This window comes from Mastigoproctus giganteus, chromosome 13, assembly GCF_048544385.1.
Source record: "Mastigoproctus giganteus isolate SK-2022 chromosome 13, ASM4854438v1, whole genome shotgun sequence".
Classification (NCBI taxonomy): domain Eukaryota; kingdom Metazoa; phylum Arthropoda; class Arachnida; order Uropygi; family Thelyphonidae; genus Mastigoproctus; species Mastigoproctus giganteus.
Genome location: NC_143587.1, coordinates 40139703 through 40158558, shown reverse-complemented (window position 1 = coordinate 40158558; position 18856 = coordinate 40139703). Strand labels below are relative to the sequence as shown.

At 38.0% G+C, this 18856-nt stretch overlaps 1 protein-coding gene across 1 annotated transcript in view; it reads left to right on the top strand.

Moving 5' to 3' along the window:
- LOC150075984 (aldo-keto reductase 1B-like) overlaps positions 1-18856 on the top strand; it is an 81283-nt gene that overhangs the window by 30837 nt on the left and 31590 nt on the right. The window contains exon 4 of the mRNA XM_090387226.1: positions 8803-8883. Coding sequence (XP_090243352.1) covers positions 8803-8883 — 81 coding nt within the window. The remainder of the gene's footprint in view (positions 1-8802; positions 8884-18856) is intronic.

The window sequence follows — 18856 nt, the reverse complement described above, 5'->3', positions numbered from 1 at the left end:
CCAGACAGTAGATCTGGATATTTGATGTCCTTTTTATTTTTTGAATTGTAACCTTTAACGTCACATACACAAAAGTAACATTCGGCATGACTTACTGGCTCATGCCACACCATAGGAATAGCAAATGGCAAGCACACCTTTTTTCCTTGACTCCATTTTCTAAAACGTTTGACACATGTATGGCATATTTTATGCGGTGCCCACGATTTATCCTGATCACCTAGTTTTATGCCAAAGTATGCATAATATGATTTTTTTTACAAAATTGGTAATGTTTTGCCTCTGCTTTACAGGAACAAAACAACCACATATGTAAAAAATATGTCGGGACTGTTTATACACTTTCTGGTTGCCATAGTAAAAGAAAATAACACACAATGAGAGCTCACAACAGTTTTTACAGGAGTACTGTGACTGCATAAGGGATGTGCCACTTATATAGGCTCTGTGGTTGAGTGGACTGTACAAACAAGTGAGTGCATGTTCAGACAAGTGTAACCCGTAACTACACACAGGAGTCTCCCAGACTCCACTTGGAAAATAAAATTCTGGGAATAACAGATGGGCCAGAAGAGCAGGGTGGGGCCTTCTACCTTCCTGGGTCATGGTTGGCTACCTTGCAGCATGACCTTGCAGTGTGTGTAGTTACGGGTTAAACATGCATAATCTGTTGTATTTGAGGCAAATATTGATACAGATTACGAATATAGGGGTATAAAACTTGTAAACCATTGCAGAAACTATAGTTATGTACACATTTGCATATAATATCTAGGTAATATTTTGTTAATGAATTGTGAAAAATCCTTATGTGATAGAAACAAACAGACTTCGGTTTAGTAATCAGTAAACATGCTAAATAACTGCCACATACCTTTATTCAAACCCCAGATACACTGTAAACCAGTGTAATTATTAGAGGAAGCAGTCTTATAGAATTGATATAGACCTGATTGGTCTATATAAATAAATTGGAATTAGTCACAATCCAGATTGTCATTCTTTCATAAACAGTTAAAGTAAAAGTTTTAAAGCTCTGTTGCTTCATAATGAAAATATACACCCAAAGACACTCTGTTCACATTAAAGAAGACTACAGAAATATGAACCATGTGTTAAAGAAGATCTAGTATGACCAATATAAACGGGATGTCTAAGTTCAATAAGACATCCCTAAGTTCACTAAGTTCACTTGCTTTCTCTGCCTCTGGGATAGCAAGGTAGTAGATCACAACTGCAGGAGAAAAGAAGGTCTGCCAGAATTGAGCTGCAGCCTAGCATACACTTCTTGGCTCCAAGAAACAGTCTTGCTACTGTCACTCCAGATCAAGCTGGGACAGGTCAAACAATTTGTTAAAGTACTGGATCCTCAAGGTGTTACACCTTAAAGCATATACAGTGTATGTTTCCAAAATTGTCTGCAACAACAGCTGCAACAATTTTGTTGCAGCTGTTGAAAAGTCACAGTCACAGATTAGCATTAGCATTAGTAGAGGCATAGGATGCAAGAAAGCAAGCTTATACAGCATCAACCAAAAAAAAAAAAAAAACTTCCACTTCACCCCTCCGTTCGTTCGAAATACCTGTCCAGTTGAGCCAAAAATTTATTTAGCCTATCAACTTCCACAACAAGGGATGGAAGTCTGTTCCACCAACCAACTACCCGCTGGCTAAAGGCAAATTTCCGCACATCTATCCTACATCTGTCTTTCCTCAATTTGAATTTATGCCCTCTCAGGTGATTATTCTGAGCAAGAGGCAGAATCCCATCAGCATTGAGCATGCTCAAACCATTCAAGGCTTTATAAACCTCTATCAGATCACCTTGCCGGTGCCTAGTCTCCAGACACTGTAATTTGCAAAACTTAAGCCTTTCTTTGTAAGAGCAACCCTTTGTTCCATTCACTAATCTTGTTGCCCTTCTGTGTACTCATTCCAGCAGCTCTACATCCTTCCTGAAATGAGGCCTCAGGACCTGTATACAATACTCAAGGTGTGGCCTGACCATTGCCTTATACAAGGGAATAATCACCTCTTTATCCCTGCTAGAAAAATTCCTGTATATCATTGATAAGACACCATTATTATTATTATTATTATTATTAGCCACATGGTACAAGGAAGCCTGAGGCTTATGCTGCACCAGCCAAAAAAAAAAAAATTCCCAAGTTATCCTGTGAGAGAGAGAGAGAGAGAGAGAGAGAGAGAGAGAGAGAGAGAGAGAGAGAGAGAGAGAGAGAAGTAGAAAGGAATCACCAAGAAAGAGAAGAATGATGATATCCAGCTCAGGACCCTGGGTTTGCCAAGCGCATACTCACCAGATGTGAGCCCCCGGGGTTGTATGAGCTAGTCTTGTCTGCACTGCTCAGAGAACTTCATATCTGCCTGTACAATTACCCCCAGGTCCTTTTCATTCTCTACCACTGTCAGTATAGTACCACAGAGTTGATAGGTTGCTCTGGGGTTGCTGTTTCCGATATGTATTACTTTACATTTGTCAATGTTAAACTTCATTTGCCACCTCTCAGCCCATCTGCTCAACCTTTCCCGATCCTGTTGCAGCAGCATAGCATCAGTAGTGTCCTTAACAACCCTGCCAACCTTTGTATTGTCTGCAAACTTGGACATTAAGCTTGATGTTGTTGTTGTTGTTGTTTGGTTTTTAGGAGCATTAGCAACTAAGGCCATATTGCTCCGGTGCGGTGGTCATTCCCTGACCTTTCCGCATGCTTCGTATTTGGTGGTGACGGGCTCGAACCCCGGTCTAATCAAGAAGCATGTACTACGCACTGCTGCTCCTTCCCACCTGGCTACGGAGGCGCCTTTAAGCTTGATATACCATCATCAATATTATTTATAAATACAGAAAAATAATGGACCCAACACTGAACCCTGAGGGACTCCATTAATAACATTAGTCCACGATGAGTAGTGTCCATTGATTACCACTCTCTGTCTTCTCCTCCTCAACTATCCCTTTATCCATAGCAGCAATTTGCCTCCAATGCCACACTGCTCCAATTTGTGCAGCAGTCTTCCATGTGCAACAGTATCAAAAGCCTTTCTAAGATCCAAGTATATGATATCAAAGTTATTCCCTGCATCCAGTTCTTTTATGACTGCATCATAGTATCCAATCAAATTGGTCAGGCAAGACTTCCCCTTAACAAAACCATGCTGTGTCCGAACTATAACTGAAGTCTTATCTAGATGATCCTGCACTGCTTCTTTAACCAGTGCCTCAATTAATTTTCCTGGAAAAGAAGTTAAACTCACAGGTCTATAATTACTTGTGTCAGCCTTTGATCCTCCTTTGTGAATTGGGGTCATATTTGCATATCTCCAGTCTATGGGTACCTCTCCTGAGTCCAAGAAGCTCTCATAATTATGGCTAAGGGTTTGCTTACTTCCTTTGCTGCCTCCTTTAATATAACTGGATAGATCCCATCCACCCCAGGTGCCTTTCTTATGTTTATCTTCAACAATTTCTCCTCCACTTTGCTCTCGCTTACTGCCAGAGTTGAATACACCTCTGGCATTCCTCTCGCTGAATAACTCCTCATGTGTGAATGTCGATGCAAAATATTCATTTAGTTTGTTAGCTACCTGAGCAGGATCATCAACAGTTGAACAATCGATATCAAGTGGACCAATCTGATTCATCCCCTTCCTTCTAGGGTTTACATAAGTAAAGAACTCTTTTTGCTGTTTTTCTTTGCATCCCTTGCCAAAGATTTCTCGTAATCTGCCTTTGCCTGCCTAACCTCCTTTGTAACTTGGTTACAGATCAACTTGTATCTATCATAGGCTTCTGTGTCACGTGTTAATTTGTATGTATCCCATGCATTTTTCTTCTCTGCCATATGTCTCATTAGTTCATCTGACATCCATTTAGGCCTAAATCTTGAACAATATTTCTTAGTTGGTATGTAAAGCCTAGTAGCTTCCAAGATAAGTTCTTTGAATGCTTCCCATTTTGAATTTGCTGTTGGTAACACATCAGTTGGTCCCACTGTATAGAATTTAAATACTGTCCCAGACCATCGTAGTCGACTTTACGAAAGCAATAACCCTTCCCTTTACCCCTGATGGTAGTTACTTCTTTGAGTAAATCCCACTTCAGCACAGTGTGATCTGCAGATTGGTACCTCAATCTGCAGATAGAGGAACCACCTAGTGATTCCTCTAGCTGCAGATTCTTAATGCGTGAAGAATCACTACTGATAATCAAATCAAGAGTATTACTCCCTCTAGTTGCCTCCCAAACATGCTGATGTAGAAAACAATCATCCAATAAATCCACAAAAGCCTTGCTAGTGTGTGAGTGACCAACCCACAAATTCCAGTCAGTATCTGGGAAATTAAAATCCCCCATTATAAGACTCTCTGATTTACTGGCCCACTCTATTTTCCTGTACAGTTTCTTATTATACTCATCAGAGTCATTAGGCCTATAGCACACTCCTACTCTCAATTTTGATCTTCCAATGCTTATGTCACACCAAACTGACTTGACACTGCACTGTCCAGTGACGTCGACTGGCTTCACTTCCCTGGATTTTATGTGTTTCTTAACTAATAGCATAACCCCTCCTCCCTTCCTATCCTGTCTATCCTTTCTGTAGACGTTTTACTCCCCAAATTCTAGTTCTGCATTCCTTATATCTGTGTGACACCACGTCTCTGATATCCCAACAATATCTGCCTTTGATACTTTGAGCAATACCTCAAATTTATCAAATTTATTTACGAAACTCCTAGCATTGGTGTACACGCAAGTATACATGCACCTGTTCTTTTTCTTAGCTAACCTAACACAACCCATGTGTTTACTTGTACTGCAATGACTCCCTCCTATCATGTCTGGGCAGAATTGCAGACTCTTTCAAATTCAATCCTAATTCACGGCTTTTTTTCAACGGTGACCTGTACTTGTTAAGTAATTCTGCCGGTTTTCTACTCTTAATATCATTAGTGCCAACGTGTACAATCACCTTTTGTGCCCTTAAAAGATGATATCCGCTCTATCAACCTCATCAACCTTTGCCCCTGGCAGACATACCCTGGTCCTGTTCCACCTATCCTTTTTACAAAGCATGTTCCCTGTTTCCCTGACAATAGAGTCACCAACAACTACTAGTTCCTGTGGGACCAGCGCATTCTGCCTTGATGGTTGCCGCTGTGTTGCATGATGACCAAGTGCAAGCTCTGGTGTTGATGTGGGCAGATGAGAGCTTGATGGGCTTTAGATCCTTCGAGGGCAGCCACTTTAGATTCTCCCTTTAGATCCTTCGAGGGCATCCACTCTTTCCTTCAAGCTCTCATATAGGCCCGTAACCCGCTGAGTTGCCGCCTCATTTCCTCACACTCCTTACATCGCACACATAGAAAGACATCCCCCTTGGGAATATCATGTCCCATACCTGATTGCTCCACAAATATCAAGCAAGCAGTGCATTTTAAAAGGCTGTGATTCCGAGGCAACTGCCCCCTCAGTTCTCCCCTGAGCTACAGCACCCCATTTAGCTTGAGCCTTTTGCTTTGCTTCTCTGGTCTGAGTCAATATCTGAGTCAATTTCAATAAAATTTCGATTTCAGTACAAAATTATAACCCAAAACTTGAATCACAACGCAGTTGTAACACTATATATATTTTTCAGTATCAAATATTATCTACGAGTTCCGTTTATATAATTTCCATATCAAGTTATGTATTAATTAATTATGTTGCATTTGTAATCTAAGTCATTATATGTATTTAGTTAAAAGTACAATTTAATTGACAACGAAGTTTAACAAAATTAATAGATTTTGCTGATTAATTGATAATATTATATTATACGATAACCATTCATAGATAACTATTTATGAAAAATTTGTGCAGACAAGGATCTGTTGTGAATACAAAACAGTGGATGTCATAGAAGTGTCAAATGGAAGAGAACATTTTATGTGTTCAGGAAGCAATTCTTAATAGTCCATGGAAGTCAGTGCCTAGATTACAAATGGGAAGTGGTATTTTCCAACTATCAGTATGAAGAATTCTCCATTTGGATTTGGGAATAAAACCATATCGCCTCTAGTTCTTACAGGTAGTTTCACATGTAGATAAAATTGTACATATATAAGCTGCAAACATTTATTTAGCATTGTCATGCCTAGATCCTTCTGTCTCTTTTCAGATGAAGTTACCTTTAATATGAACAGGAAAGTTAATAGCACAACTGCTTTGTTTAGGCTACAGAAAATCCCCATGAACTGAGAACACATGTGGGATTCTCCTAAGGTAGATGTTAGGTGTTGTGTTTGACAATTTGAAGCAATAAACTCATATATATATATATGTTTTTTTTTTGAGAGTATAACAGTGAATACAGCAGCATATTTGCAATTGTGAGATTATATCACTGCCAATTTGTCATCAAATGCTTAATCACTAGATTAAGCATTTGATCTAGTGATTGCTTTCAATAGGATGGTAAACCACCACACTACTCCACAGATGTTCAGAGGTTTTTTGTGATGCTACTATTGGCCACCAATGGATTGACAGAGGTAGTCCCTTATCATTGCCTGCAAGATTTCCCAACCTGACTCCTGACAACTTTTGGTTGTAGGAATGGTTAAGAAATGTATTTATGATACAAAACCTCAAAGTCTTAATGAACATAAGGAATGAAGGTCACAGGTTATCTTTTTGCCCTTTCAGTTTACCACAAAATGTGTGCAAACAAGTGTTGGATTCAAAATTAAACAGAATACTGTGTGCACTCAAAACATAGGAAAGCAGGTAGAAAGTGTGTATTAATGGTATGCAGTACTACATACAAATGCAGAATTCTTTTCATCATAGTGGTAGTATTTTTTTTGCCCAGCCATCTACATATTGAGTCATAGATTATCCAGATACTTTTAGCAGCTGAAATTGTATTTTTCTTCTGATGTCAATTTTATAACCCCTAATCTGGTAAAAAAAAAATTTGTTAATAGTATGCTTTACAACACAGCTGCAGTAATGGATATTGTACAAATATAGAATTTATGGAACAGTTATAAAGTCTCTGGCTATTTAAAAAAATATATAAAAACTAAAATGAAGCTCTAATAGGAAGAAACTGTTTACACAATCAAGCATAAAATTTAATGGAGTTTTTTTTTTTTTTTTTTTTTTGAAAAACAAAAAATAGTTCCAATGTTCACTACCAGCAGGCCAAGGTTTTATTGTAATACAAAACATAGTTATAGAAACTACCATTATACAGTATATCAAAGATGTTTTTTTTTCAATAAGGTGCTTTGTTGATCTATAACTTTAAATGGATGAGGAATAGCATTGTTGACACTTTCCTGCAGAAATTCCTTATAGTTGACTAAAACCTTACATCAAATATTATTCTTTAAAGGCACTAAATAATCAATGTTATCTTTATAAACATGACTATTCAAATACCCTATAGCCAAAAAATCAGCATTAATAATGTCCAGTGACATGAAGGACAAGCATTAGGGAAATTCCTACTAATTATTTTATCAGGTGCAAATAGTTCACACCATAGAGTTGAAACTGGTCAAATGATGTGTGGCAGTGCTCCATAATCAGTCATCATTCTTCTCTTTCTTGGTGATTCCTTTCTACTTCTCTCTCTCTCTCTCTCTCTCTCTCTCTCTCAGGGTAGCTCGGGAATTTTTTTTTTGACTGGTGCAGCATAAGCCTCAGGCTTCCTTGCACCATATGGCTAATAATAATAATAATAATCATGCATAAAGATTGTGTCTTGAAGACATTGAACTGAAGTTTATGGTACTCTCATAAACAAGGTATAATCTCTTTTTCTGACAGGATTCATTAGCATTGTTCTAAGAGTTGTGGTTTCCATTCTATTAGATGTGCCCTATTCAAGAAAGAATGGCCTAAGAATAAATGAAGTAAGCAACAAACCCACATCACACAATTTCAGGAAGCTCTTTTACACCACAGGATGAAGCTTCCTTAAACCAATTTGAGAGCCAAATTTCACAATTACGAGTGTATTTTGTGTGATGCACCATTGTAATTTTTTTAAGGATATCAGTGCATATAAACATGAAAAACTTTCCTGATAGTACTCTCCAAGGAACATTAATAGTACAAGAAGCCATACATGCTCTAGAAGAACTGTGATTACTGGAGGCACCCTGTCATTAGATTTAGCTGTCTATTCCATTACTTCTGGTTCAGTTCATGGTCAATTGCAGAAATTTCATGTTTCTCATAATCATTATAATGAGGATTTTGTCTCCAACATGCAGGTCACATTACATGTGTGTAACATGTTACATACATTGAAATAAAAATGGCAGAAAGTCATAATAACACTGTGAATATTTTCATTAAAAATGCAAACTGTTAAAGTGCTTTGTGCAACTGTTAAGAAGCTAACATAGTCTCTAAGTTACACAGTTACTTTTACATGCATTATCTAATTGTAAATCTTGGCTCTCTGGTGGTGAACATTGGATTTTTTGTTTCTCAAAAAAAAAAAAAAAAAAAAAAACATTACATTTTTTTCCTGATTTTGTAAAAAGTTTTTTTTTCTGTGAGGTTTTGTTTTGCAGTTTTTATTTTTTAAAAATAGCTGAGGAATTCGTAGCCTCTCATGTATAATATTTAGATTGCTACAGTGTTATTGTAAATTAAATTGCTCTACTTTTATTTTTATGAAATTTTACAAAACTTCTAAGGTGCTTTTCGTGAAATTCTTAGTAAATCCTTTCTAATGATGTTTAGTCTTTTTCAGTAATAAAATATTCCTCTTTTCTTAGGATGGAGAAGTAATGTTTCCAACAGATGATAGAACTGGGGAAATAATACAGAATGATGTGGATTATGTAGAAACATGGAAGGTAATAGTTTTTTATACATAGTTATATAATAAATAGTTCATAACTGAAGTCCTGCTATAATTTTATTGAATTTCATCTGTTATTGTTCCATTAAATGTACAATTAATGGAGAAACATTAATTCTTGTGGAATTTATGAAAAATATTTCGGCCACTTTTAATTAGCATTAGTTGAGGCACATGATGCAAGAAAGCAAGCTTATACAGCATCAGCAAAAAAAAAAAAAAAAAATTCCCATTCCACTGATCCATTCATTCCAAATGTTTGTATAGTTCTGCCTTGAATTTATTTAAGCTATCAACTTCCACAATTACTGGAATAAAATGGAATTAATGGAGGATTGTTCCAGCAATCAACTACCTGCTGGCTAAAGGCAAACTTCCGCACATCTATTCTACAACTGTCTTTCCTCAGTTTGAATTTATGCCCCCTCAGGTTTGTAATCTGAGCAAGAGGAAGAATCCCTTCAGCATTAAGCCTGCTCAATCCATTCAAGGCCTTATACACCTCAATCTGATCGCCTTGCAGGTGCCTAGTCTCCAGAAGCTGCAATTTGCAGAATTTAAACCTTTCTGAATAAGAGCACCCTTTTGTTCCCTTCACCAGTCTTGCTGCCCTTCTCTGTACTCATTCTAGCAACTCTACATCCTTCCTAAAATGAGGCTTCCAGACCTTTACGCAGTACTCAAGGTGTGGCCTGACCATTGCCTTATACAAGGGGATAATCACCTCCTTATCCCTGCTCACAAAATTCATATATATCATTGACAAGATCCCATGACCTACTCTGGCAGCCTGTCTGTACTGTCAAAAAACTTCATATCTGACTGCACAATTACCCCAAGGTCTCTTTCATTCTTCACTAACCTGAGTGTAACACCACAGATTGGTACATTTCTCTGCGGTTACTGCAACCCATATGCATTACTTTGCATTTGTCAATGTTAAACTTAGTTGCCACCTCTCAGCCCATCTACCCAACGTTTCCAAATCCTATTAGCATTAGCATTAGCATTAGTAGAGGCATTTGATGCAAGAAAGCAAGCTTATGCAGCATCAGCCAAAAAAAAAAAAAAAAAAAAAACCCACTTCCACTTCACCCCTCTGTTCGTTCAAAATACCTGTCCAGCTGAGCCTTAAACTTATTTAGGCTATCAACCTCCACCACAAGGGATGGAAGTCTATTCCGCCAACCAACCACCCGCTGGCTAAAGGCAAATTTCCGCACATCTATCCTACATCTGTCTTTCCTCAATTTGAATTTATGCCCTCTCAGGTGATTTTTCTGAGCTAGAGGAAGAATCCCATCAGCATTGAGCATGCTTAAACCATTCAAGGCTTTATATACCTCTATCAGATCACCTCGCTGGTGCCTAGTCTCCAGATAGTGTAATTTGCAAAACTGAAGCCTTTCTTCGTAAGAGCACCCCTTTGTTCCATTCACTAATCTTGTTGCCCTTCTCTGTACTCGTTCCAGCAGCTCTACATCCTTCTTGAAATGAGGCCTCCAGACCTGTACAGTACTCTAGGTGTGGCCTGACCATTGCCTTATACAATGGAATAATCACCTCCTTATCCCTGCTGGAAAAATTCCTGTATATCATTGACAATACCCCATGAGCTACTCTTGCAGCCCGTCTGCACTGCTCAGAGAACTTCATATCTGCCTGCACAACCATCCCCAAGTCCCTTTCATTCTCTACCACTGTCAGTGTAGTACCACAGAGTTGATACGTTGCTCTGGGGTTGCTGTTTCCCATGTGTAGTACTTTACATTTGTCAATGTTAAACTTCATTTGCCACCTCTCAGCCCATCTGCTCAACCTTTCCAGATCCTGTTGCAGCAGCATAGTGTCAGTAGTGTCCTTGACAACCCTGCCAACCTTTGTATCGTCTGCAAACTTGGACATTAAGCTTGATATACCATCATCAATATCATTTATAAATACAGAAAACAATAATGGACCCTACACTGAGCCGTGAGGGACTCCACTAATAACATTAGTCCACGATGAGCAGTGTCCATTGATTACCACTCTCTGTCTTCTCCCCCTCAACCACCCCTTTATCAGCAGCATACTGTCATTACTGTTATTAACAATCCTGCCAACCTTTGTATCATCTGCAAACTTTGACATTAAGCTTGATATACCGTCATCAATATCATTGATAAATATACAAAACAACAATGGACCAAACCCTGAGGGACATCACTAATAACATTAGTCCACGTAGAGCAGCACTCAATGATCACCACTCTCTGTCTTCTCCCACTCAACCATCCTTTTATCCATTGTCACAACTTGCCCTTAATGCCATACTGCTCCAATTTGTACAAAGCTTTCCTGAAATCCAAGTATATGATATCAAAATTATTTTTTGCATCCATTTCCTTTGTGACCACATCATAGTATCCAATTGAATTGGTCAGACAAGACTTCCCCTTGACAAACCCATGCTGTGTCTGAATTACTGCAATTTTGTCTAAACGATCCTGCAATGCTTTAACCAGTGACTCCATTATTTTCCCAGGAACAGAAGTCAAAAATAATAGGTCTGTAATTACTTGTGCCATCCTTTGATCCTCCTTTGTGAATTGGAGATACATTTGCACATCTCCAGTCCATGGGAACTTCCCCCCGAGTCCAAGAATGCTCTCATAATTATGGCTAAGGGTTTGCTTAATTCCTTTACTGCCTCCTTTAATATAACTGGATAGATCCCATCCACCCCAGGTGCCTTTCTTATGTTTAACTTCAACAATTTCTCCTTCACTTTTCTCTCAGTTTTTACAAAATCATTTAATCCCTGTTAGAATTTGATAAACATCTGTCTCTCTCCTCATTGAATAACTCCTCATGTGTGAATGTAGATGCAAAATACTCATTTAGTTTGGCAGCTATCTGAGACTGATCATCTACAGTCAAACCATTGATATCATATGGGCCAATCTGATTCACCCCTTCCTTTTAGAATTTTTATAAGTAAAGAAATCTTTGCAGTTTTTCTTTGCATCCTTTGCCAAATATTTTTCATAATCTGCCTTCATTTGCCTAACCTCCTTTGTGACTTGATTACAGACTAGCTTGTATCTACCATAGGCTTCTGTGTTGCCTAACAATTTATGTGCATCCCATGCATTTTTCTTCTCTGCCATGAGTCTCATTAGTTCATCTGACATCCATTCAGGCCTGAACCTAGAGCAGTATTTCTTAGTTGGAACAAAAAGCCTAGTAGCTTCCAAGATTACTTCCTTGAATTACTCAAGGAACTAATTGATTACATCTACAATTCATCCAAGTCTGAAAGCTGTTCACAGCTTGTTCACAATTTCTAGTTCTTTAATGAACTTTGTTTTGTGACATAAATATGTTGAATTTTTGTTAATTTTCATTTCTAGTAATGTCTATGTACAGATTACTCTGCCATTTAAAATAGTAAAGTGAAATAAATATTTATCCAAGAAAAGTTCTGCACTTTAAATTAAATGACAATAATATATTACAGGGTATATTAGAGTTGTTTTGCACATTTCATGTATGCTTTAATTGGAGTCTATAATTTTGTAACAAGAGTTCCTTATATTAGTAATAATTAAAGATGGCTAATTATCATTAATCAAATGTTAATAATTAATTAGATATGTTAATCAGATTAAGATTAGATGATTAATCAAATATTTACTTTCTTGTGTGCATCAGGAGATATATATTCAAAAGCATGTATAATTTCTGCTTTGGCACTTTAGAGTAAGCATTGATTAATGTTAATGTCTTCCTTTTCAGTTTAATATTCTTTGCTAAATTGGAATAGAATTTATATTAACCTGCTGTGCCCTGCCTGTTCAAAGGGGTTTAAGCTTAGGAATTAAAAAATAAATAAATAAAACCCCAGGAAGCTAAATCCAGAGAGTATGGCAGTGGGGGAGACACAGTGATGGAATAGTTCACAAGAAATACTTGAATGAAATACACCAGGTGTGCAGGGGCATTGTCATGATGCAGGTGTCAATTCCCTGAAGCCCATGTCTGGCCTGTTTCCTTCAAACAGCATCATGCAGTCACTGTATTAGTATTAGTGAAAGGAAGCCTAAGGCCATATGATGCAAAGAAGCCTAAGGCTTATACTGGACCAGCCAAAAAAATAAATAAATAAAATAAAAAAAAATAATAATAATAAAATAAAATAAATAATAAATAATAATAAGAGAAAAGGAAATAGACAACCTACGCATTTCCCTCCCCCTATAGGTAACTATCCAGCTGACCTTTGAATTTCAACTGTCAGCCTCTACCACCCATGTAGGTAACGCATACGTTATTTATAACTCGCTGGCTAAAATAAAACTTCCTGCAATCCAGTCTAAACATCTCTCCCCATAACTTGAATTTATTGTCCCTAGTTCTAGAATCATTTATAACTGCTAAAATTTTATCCTCATTCATATTGCCTCTCAGAGCCTTAAACACCTCAATCAAGTCACCTCTAAGGTGCCTAGTTTCCAAGCTATATGTGCAACCCACATATTCGAAATCTTTCCTCATACAGTATGGGTGCCTATTTGCTGATCTCACTAGGCAAGTTACCTGTATTCAGACCCTTTCAAGAAGCTCAATGTCTTTTTTTAGGTGCAGTCTCCACACTTGAACACAGTATTCCTTATCTCTACTAGAAAATGTTCAATAAATCATCAGTAGGACGCCATGGGCCTTCCTTGCAACCTGTCTACAATGCTCGGAGAACTTCACTGACCGTATTGTAACTCCCAAGTCCCTTTCTTCCACTACTGACTTTAGTTCAACTCCATCAAGTTGTATAAGGTATTTTGGGGTTACTGTTACCCAGGTGTAACCTTGCATTTTGCTGGATTAAAGCATAGCTGCCACTTTTCTGACCATCCCTGAAGTCGAACTATATCACTCTGAAGAAGATCTGCTTGGTGATGATCGCTAACCACTCTACCAATCTTTACATTATATGCAAATTTAGACATCATGTCCCCTATTCCTTCATCGATGTCATTTAAGAAAATCAAAAACAACAGTGGTCCCAATACTGATCCTTGGGGAATCCCACTTCTTACATTAACCCAATCTGAGGAATAGCCATTTATCACAACCTCTGCCTCCTGCCCTAAGCCATCTAAGGATTTTTCCTATGATTTCAATCTCTTCCAGCTTTTTTAGACCAGTGGTCTCAACTTTTTTGTCATGCACCCTTATTTTACTTAAAAGACTAGCATGCACCCTGTAATAAAAAATTAAATATATATAAGTTTAATATATATATTTTTTATTTATAAATAATTTACATGGGAGGCATTATATTATATCTAAAATCACATATAATTTTAAAAGATCACAAATAAAAAAAATACAAAACAAAATCAAATTGAAGTTCAGGTTTCAATATACATGTACTTGAATGTGCATGATCAATGCCATGATCAAATAAAGCCGTGCGATCAAAGAAATCTGCATATTGAAGTATTAAAAAACATTTATTTATAATTTTTATTTTCAATTATATTTCGAAAAACTAAAGTTTTCATAATTAATAAATATTGATTTATTGCGGATTATCTTGCACCCCCTCCCCCCAACTTTGGAGACCACTGACTGGTTGGTAATTCCACTCTTCTGAGATTCCACTGGATTGGAATCTCTTCTGAGTCCACTGATGCTTTAATAATTATCCTCAATGGTTTTGTATTCCTGATTCACTGTTGATAATGAGGGACAAATTCATAACAAGCAGTGTCCTGTGAGTCAAAAAATACAAGTGTGATCCTCACATTTGATCAATATTGCCTTGCTTTTTTTTTTTTGGATCTTGGAGAAGTCAGTCTTCCATTTAGAGGACTGAGCCTTTGTTTCCAGGTCATAGCCATACACTCATGATTCATCATCAGAATGGAGTAAGAAACAAAGTATGGGTCAGCAGCAGCACATTGACAAAGAGCTTAACATGCGAGAACTTGCTCCTCACTGTGATCATTGGATGATTGTTTTCTACATCAGCATGTTCGGGAGGCAACTAGAGAGAGTAATACTCTTGATTTGATTATCAGCAGTGATTCTTCATGCATTAAGAATCTGCAGATAAATGTACCACTAGGTGGCAGTGATCACAGTGTGCTGAAGTGGGATTTACTCAAAGAGGTAACTACCATTAGGGGTAAAGGGAAGGGTTATTGCTTCCGTAAAGGCGACTACGATGGACTGAGACAGTATTTAAATTCTATACAGTGGGACCAACTGATGATATTACCAACAGCAAATTCAAAATGGGAAGCATTCAAAGAACTTATCTTGGAAGCTACTAGGCTTTACATACCAACTAAGAAATATTGTTCAAGGTTTAGGCCAAAATGGATGTCAGATGAACTAATGAGGCATATGGCAGAGAAGAAAAATGCATGGGATACTTACAAATTAACACATGACACAGAGCCTATGATAGATACAAGTTGATATGCAACCAAGTTACAAAGGAGGTTAGGCAGGTGAAGGCAGATTACGAGAAATCCTTGGCAAGGGATGCAAAGAAAAACAGCAAAGAGTTCTTTACTTATGTAAACTCTAGAAGGAAGGGGATGAATCAGATTGGTCCACTTGATATTGATGGGTCAACTGTTGATGATCCTGCTCAGGTAGCTAACAAACTAAATGAATATTTTGCATCGACATTCACACATGAGGAGTTATTCAGCAAGGGGAATGCCAGAGGTGTATTCAACTCTAGCAGTAAGCTACAGAATCTTCGAATAACTGGGAGTAAAGTGGAGGAGAAACTGTTGAAGATAAACACAAGAAAGGCACCCGGGGTGGATGGGATCTATCCAGTTATATTAAAGGAGGCAGCAAAGGAAATAAGCAAACCCTTAGCCATAATTATGAGAGCTTCCTTGGACTCAGGGGAGGCACCCATAGACTGGAAATGTGCAAATGTGACCCCAATTCACAAAGGAGGATCAAAGGCTGACACAAGTAATTATAGACCTGTGAGCTTAACTTCTGTTCCAGGAAAATTAATGGAGGCACTGGTTAAAGAAGCATTGCAGGATCATTTAGACAAGACTTCAGTTATAGCTCAGACAGCATGGTTTTGTTAAGGGGAAGTCTTGCCTGACCAACTTGATTGGATACTATGATGCAGTCACAAAAGAACTGGATGCAGGGAATAACTTTGATATTATATACTTGGATCTTAGAAAGGCTTTTGATACTGTTGCACATGGAAGACTGCTACACAAATTGGAGCAGTGTGACATTGGAAGCAAATTGCTGCTATGGATAAAGGGGTGGTTGAGGGGGAGAAGACAGAGAGTGGTAATCAATGGACACTGCTCATCGTGGACTAATGTTATTAGTGGAGTCCCTCAGGGCTCAGTGTTGGGTCCATTATTGTTTTCTGTATTTATAAATGATATTGATGATGGTATATCAAGCTTAATGTCCAAGTTTGCAGACGATACAAAGGTTGGCAGGGTTGTCAAGGACACTACTGACACTATGCTACTGCAACAGGATCTGGAAAGGTTGAGCAGATGGGCTGAGAGGTGGCAAATGAAGTTTAACATTGACAAATGTAAAGTACTACACATGGGAAACAGCAACCCCAGAGCAACGTATCAACTCTGTGGTACTACACTGACAGTGGTAGAGAATGAAAGGGACTTGGGGGTGGTTGTGCAGGCAGATATGAAGTTCTCTGAGCAGTGCAGACGGGCTGCAAGAGTAGCTCATGGAGTATTGTCAATGATATACAGGAATTTTTCCAGCAGGGATAAGGAGGTGATTATTCCATTGTATAAGGCAATGGTCAGGCCACACCTAGAGTACTGTATACAGGTCTGGAGGCCTCATTTCAAGAAGGATGTAGAGCTGCTGCAACGAGTACAGAGAAGGGCAACAAGATTAGTGAATGGAACAAAGGGGTGCTCTTACGAAGAAAGGCTTAAGTTTTGCAAATTACAGTGTCTGGAGACTAGGCACCAGCGAGGTGATCTGATAGAGGTGTATAAAGCCTTGAATGGTTTAAGCATGCTCAATGCTGATGGGATTCTTCCTCTAGCTCAGAAAAATCATCTGAGAGGGCATAAATTCAAATTGAGGAAAGACAGATGTAGGATAGACGTGCGGAAATTTGCCTTTAGCCAGCGGGTGGTTGGTTGGTGGAACAGACTTCCATCCCTTGTGGTGGAGGTTGATAGCCTAAATAAGTTTAAGGCTCAGCTGGACAGGTATTTTGAACGAACAGAGGGGTGAAGTGGAAGTGGGGTTTTTTTTTTTTTTTTTTTGGCTGATGCTGCATAAGCTTGCTTTCTTGCATCAAATGCCTCTACTAATGCTAATACTAATGCTAATCAGTTAGGGTACTACTAGGCACAAACTTGTTTATAATGCATCATTCACAAGTCTTGTGCTAAAATCGATTGATATGTCAGATAAGAAATACCTTTTTGTCACATAAGAAACATTGCAGATAGTTAAACATTGATCATATCATGAACATGAATGATAGAATCATTGGTTTTTTTTTTAGTTGAAGGGTAGTCATAATGAGGATCATCTTCAAACAACAAGAAGCCCTGGCTAAGGTAAAGAAAGCCAACACGAGAGCGACGAGAAACGTCAGATAACTTACGGGGAAAATTAGTTTCCCGACACCGGACTCTAACGCTGCTCACTTGGTAATCAGACAGTAGGTGTTATCAGTCTGGAGCCGAAATCGAGAAGGATATACTGATTGACAGGTAGGCATGGCAAACGATGAAATGATTGGTGGTCGGTGCAACAGATGGAAGTTTTGGAATTGGTGAAAGAAATAAAAGAGGTGAAAGACTTGTGGAATTTGCAGAATCTCAAGGACTGTCAGTAATGAACACTTTTTTCAAGAAAAGGGTGAACAAAAAGTGGACATGGAAGAGTCCAAATGAATTAACTAATAATGAAATTGACTTCATCCTCACTAACAGAAGATATATTGTGAATGATGTTACCATCCTGAATAAGGTAAATGTTGCAAGTGATCACAGAATGGTAAGATGTACACTTGATATAGATGTAGGAAAGGAAAGGAAGGGAAAGGAAAAAACTGACTCGAGTAAATAATACAAAGGTCTTTGAGATAACAGAAGAGGAGAAAAAGCAGTATGTACTGGAACTTAAGAACAAGTTTGAGCTTCTGCAGACTGCTCAGGACCAAGATACTGACAAGGAATATTACAACTTTCTGAAAGTGATAAAGCCCAAGAAACCTATAGGCAAAAAGAAAAATAAGGCAAAAAGAAGAAAAAAGGCAAAAGTAATGAAATCCAAATAAGAAAAAATTAGTCAAGACACACTTGTCATGATGAAACAAAGACGACAAATGAAGAGCAAGAAAAACACTAACAGAGAGAAAATTGAGTATACTGAGTTATGCAAAGCCATTAGAAAGAGACTCAGAGAGGACATAAGAAGATTTAACACAAGAAAAGTAGAACAAGCATTAAGGGAAAACAAAGGATTTAAATCAGCAGCCATGAGCAGTAATACAGAAAGACAAATGATACTGAAACTGAAGAATAGCAATGGTGTACTTATAAACAGCAGAGAAGGCATAATTCAAAAAGCAGAAGACTACTATAGAGAATTATACAAGGAGCGAGGGAATGATTCCAGCAGTGGGGAAGATGGATTGCAAAGTAGCAACACTTACGACATACCCGATATTTTTCCGGATGAGGTAGAACATGCATTGAAGAAAATGAAGAATTAGAAAGCCCCGGGGGAAGATGAAGTTGCTGTAGAGTTGTTAAAATTGGGAGGAAGAGACATAACACGAAAACCAGCAAGGCTCTTCACAAAGTGCATTAGAAAAGGTGTGACGCCTAAGCAGTGGAATAATGCAATCATAGTTTTGCTGCATAAGAAAGGAGATAAATCAGAAATTGGAAATTATAGACCAATTAGCTTGTTATCCCACA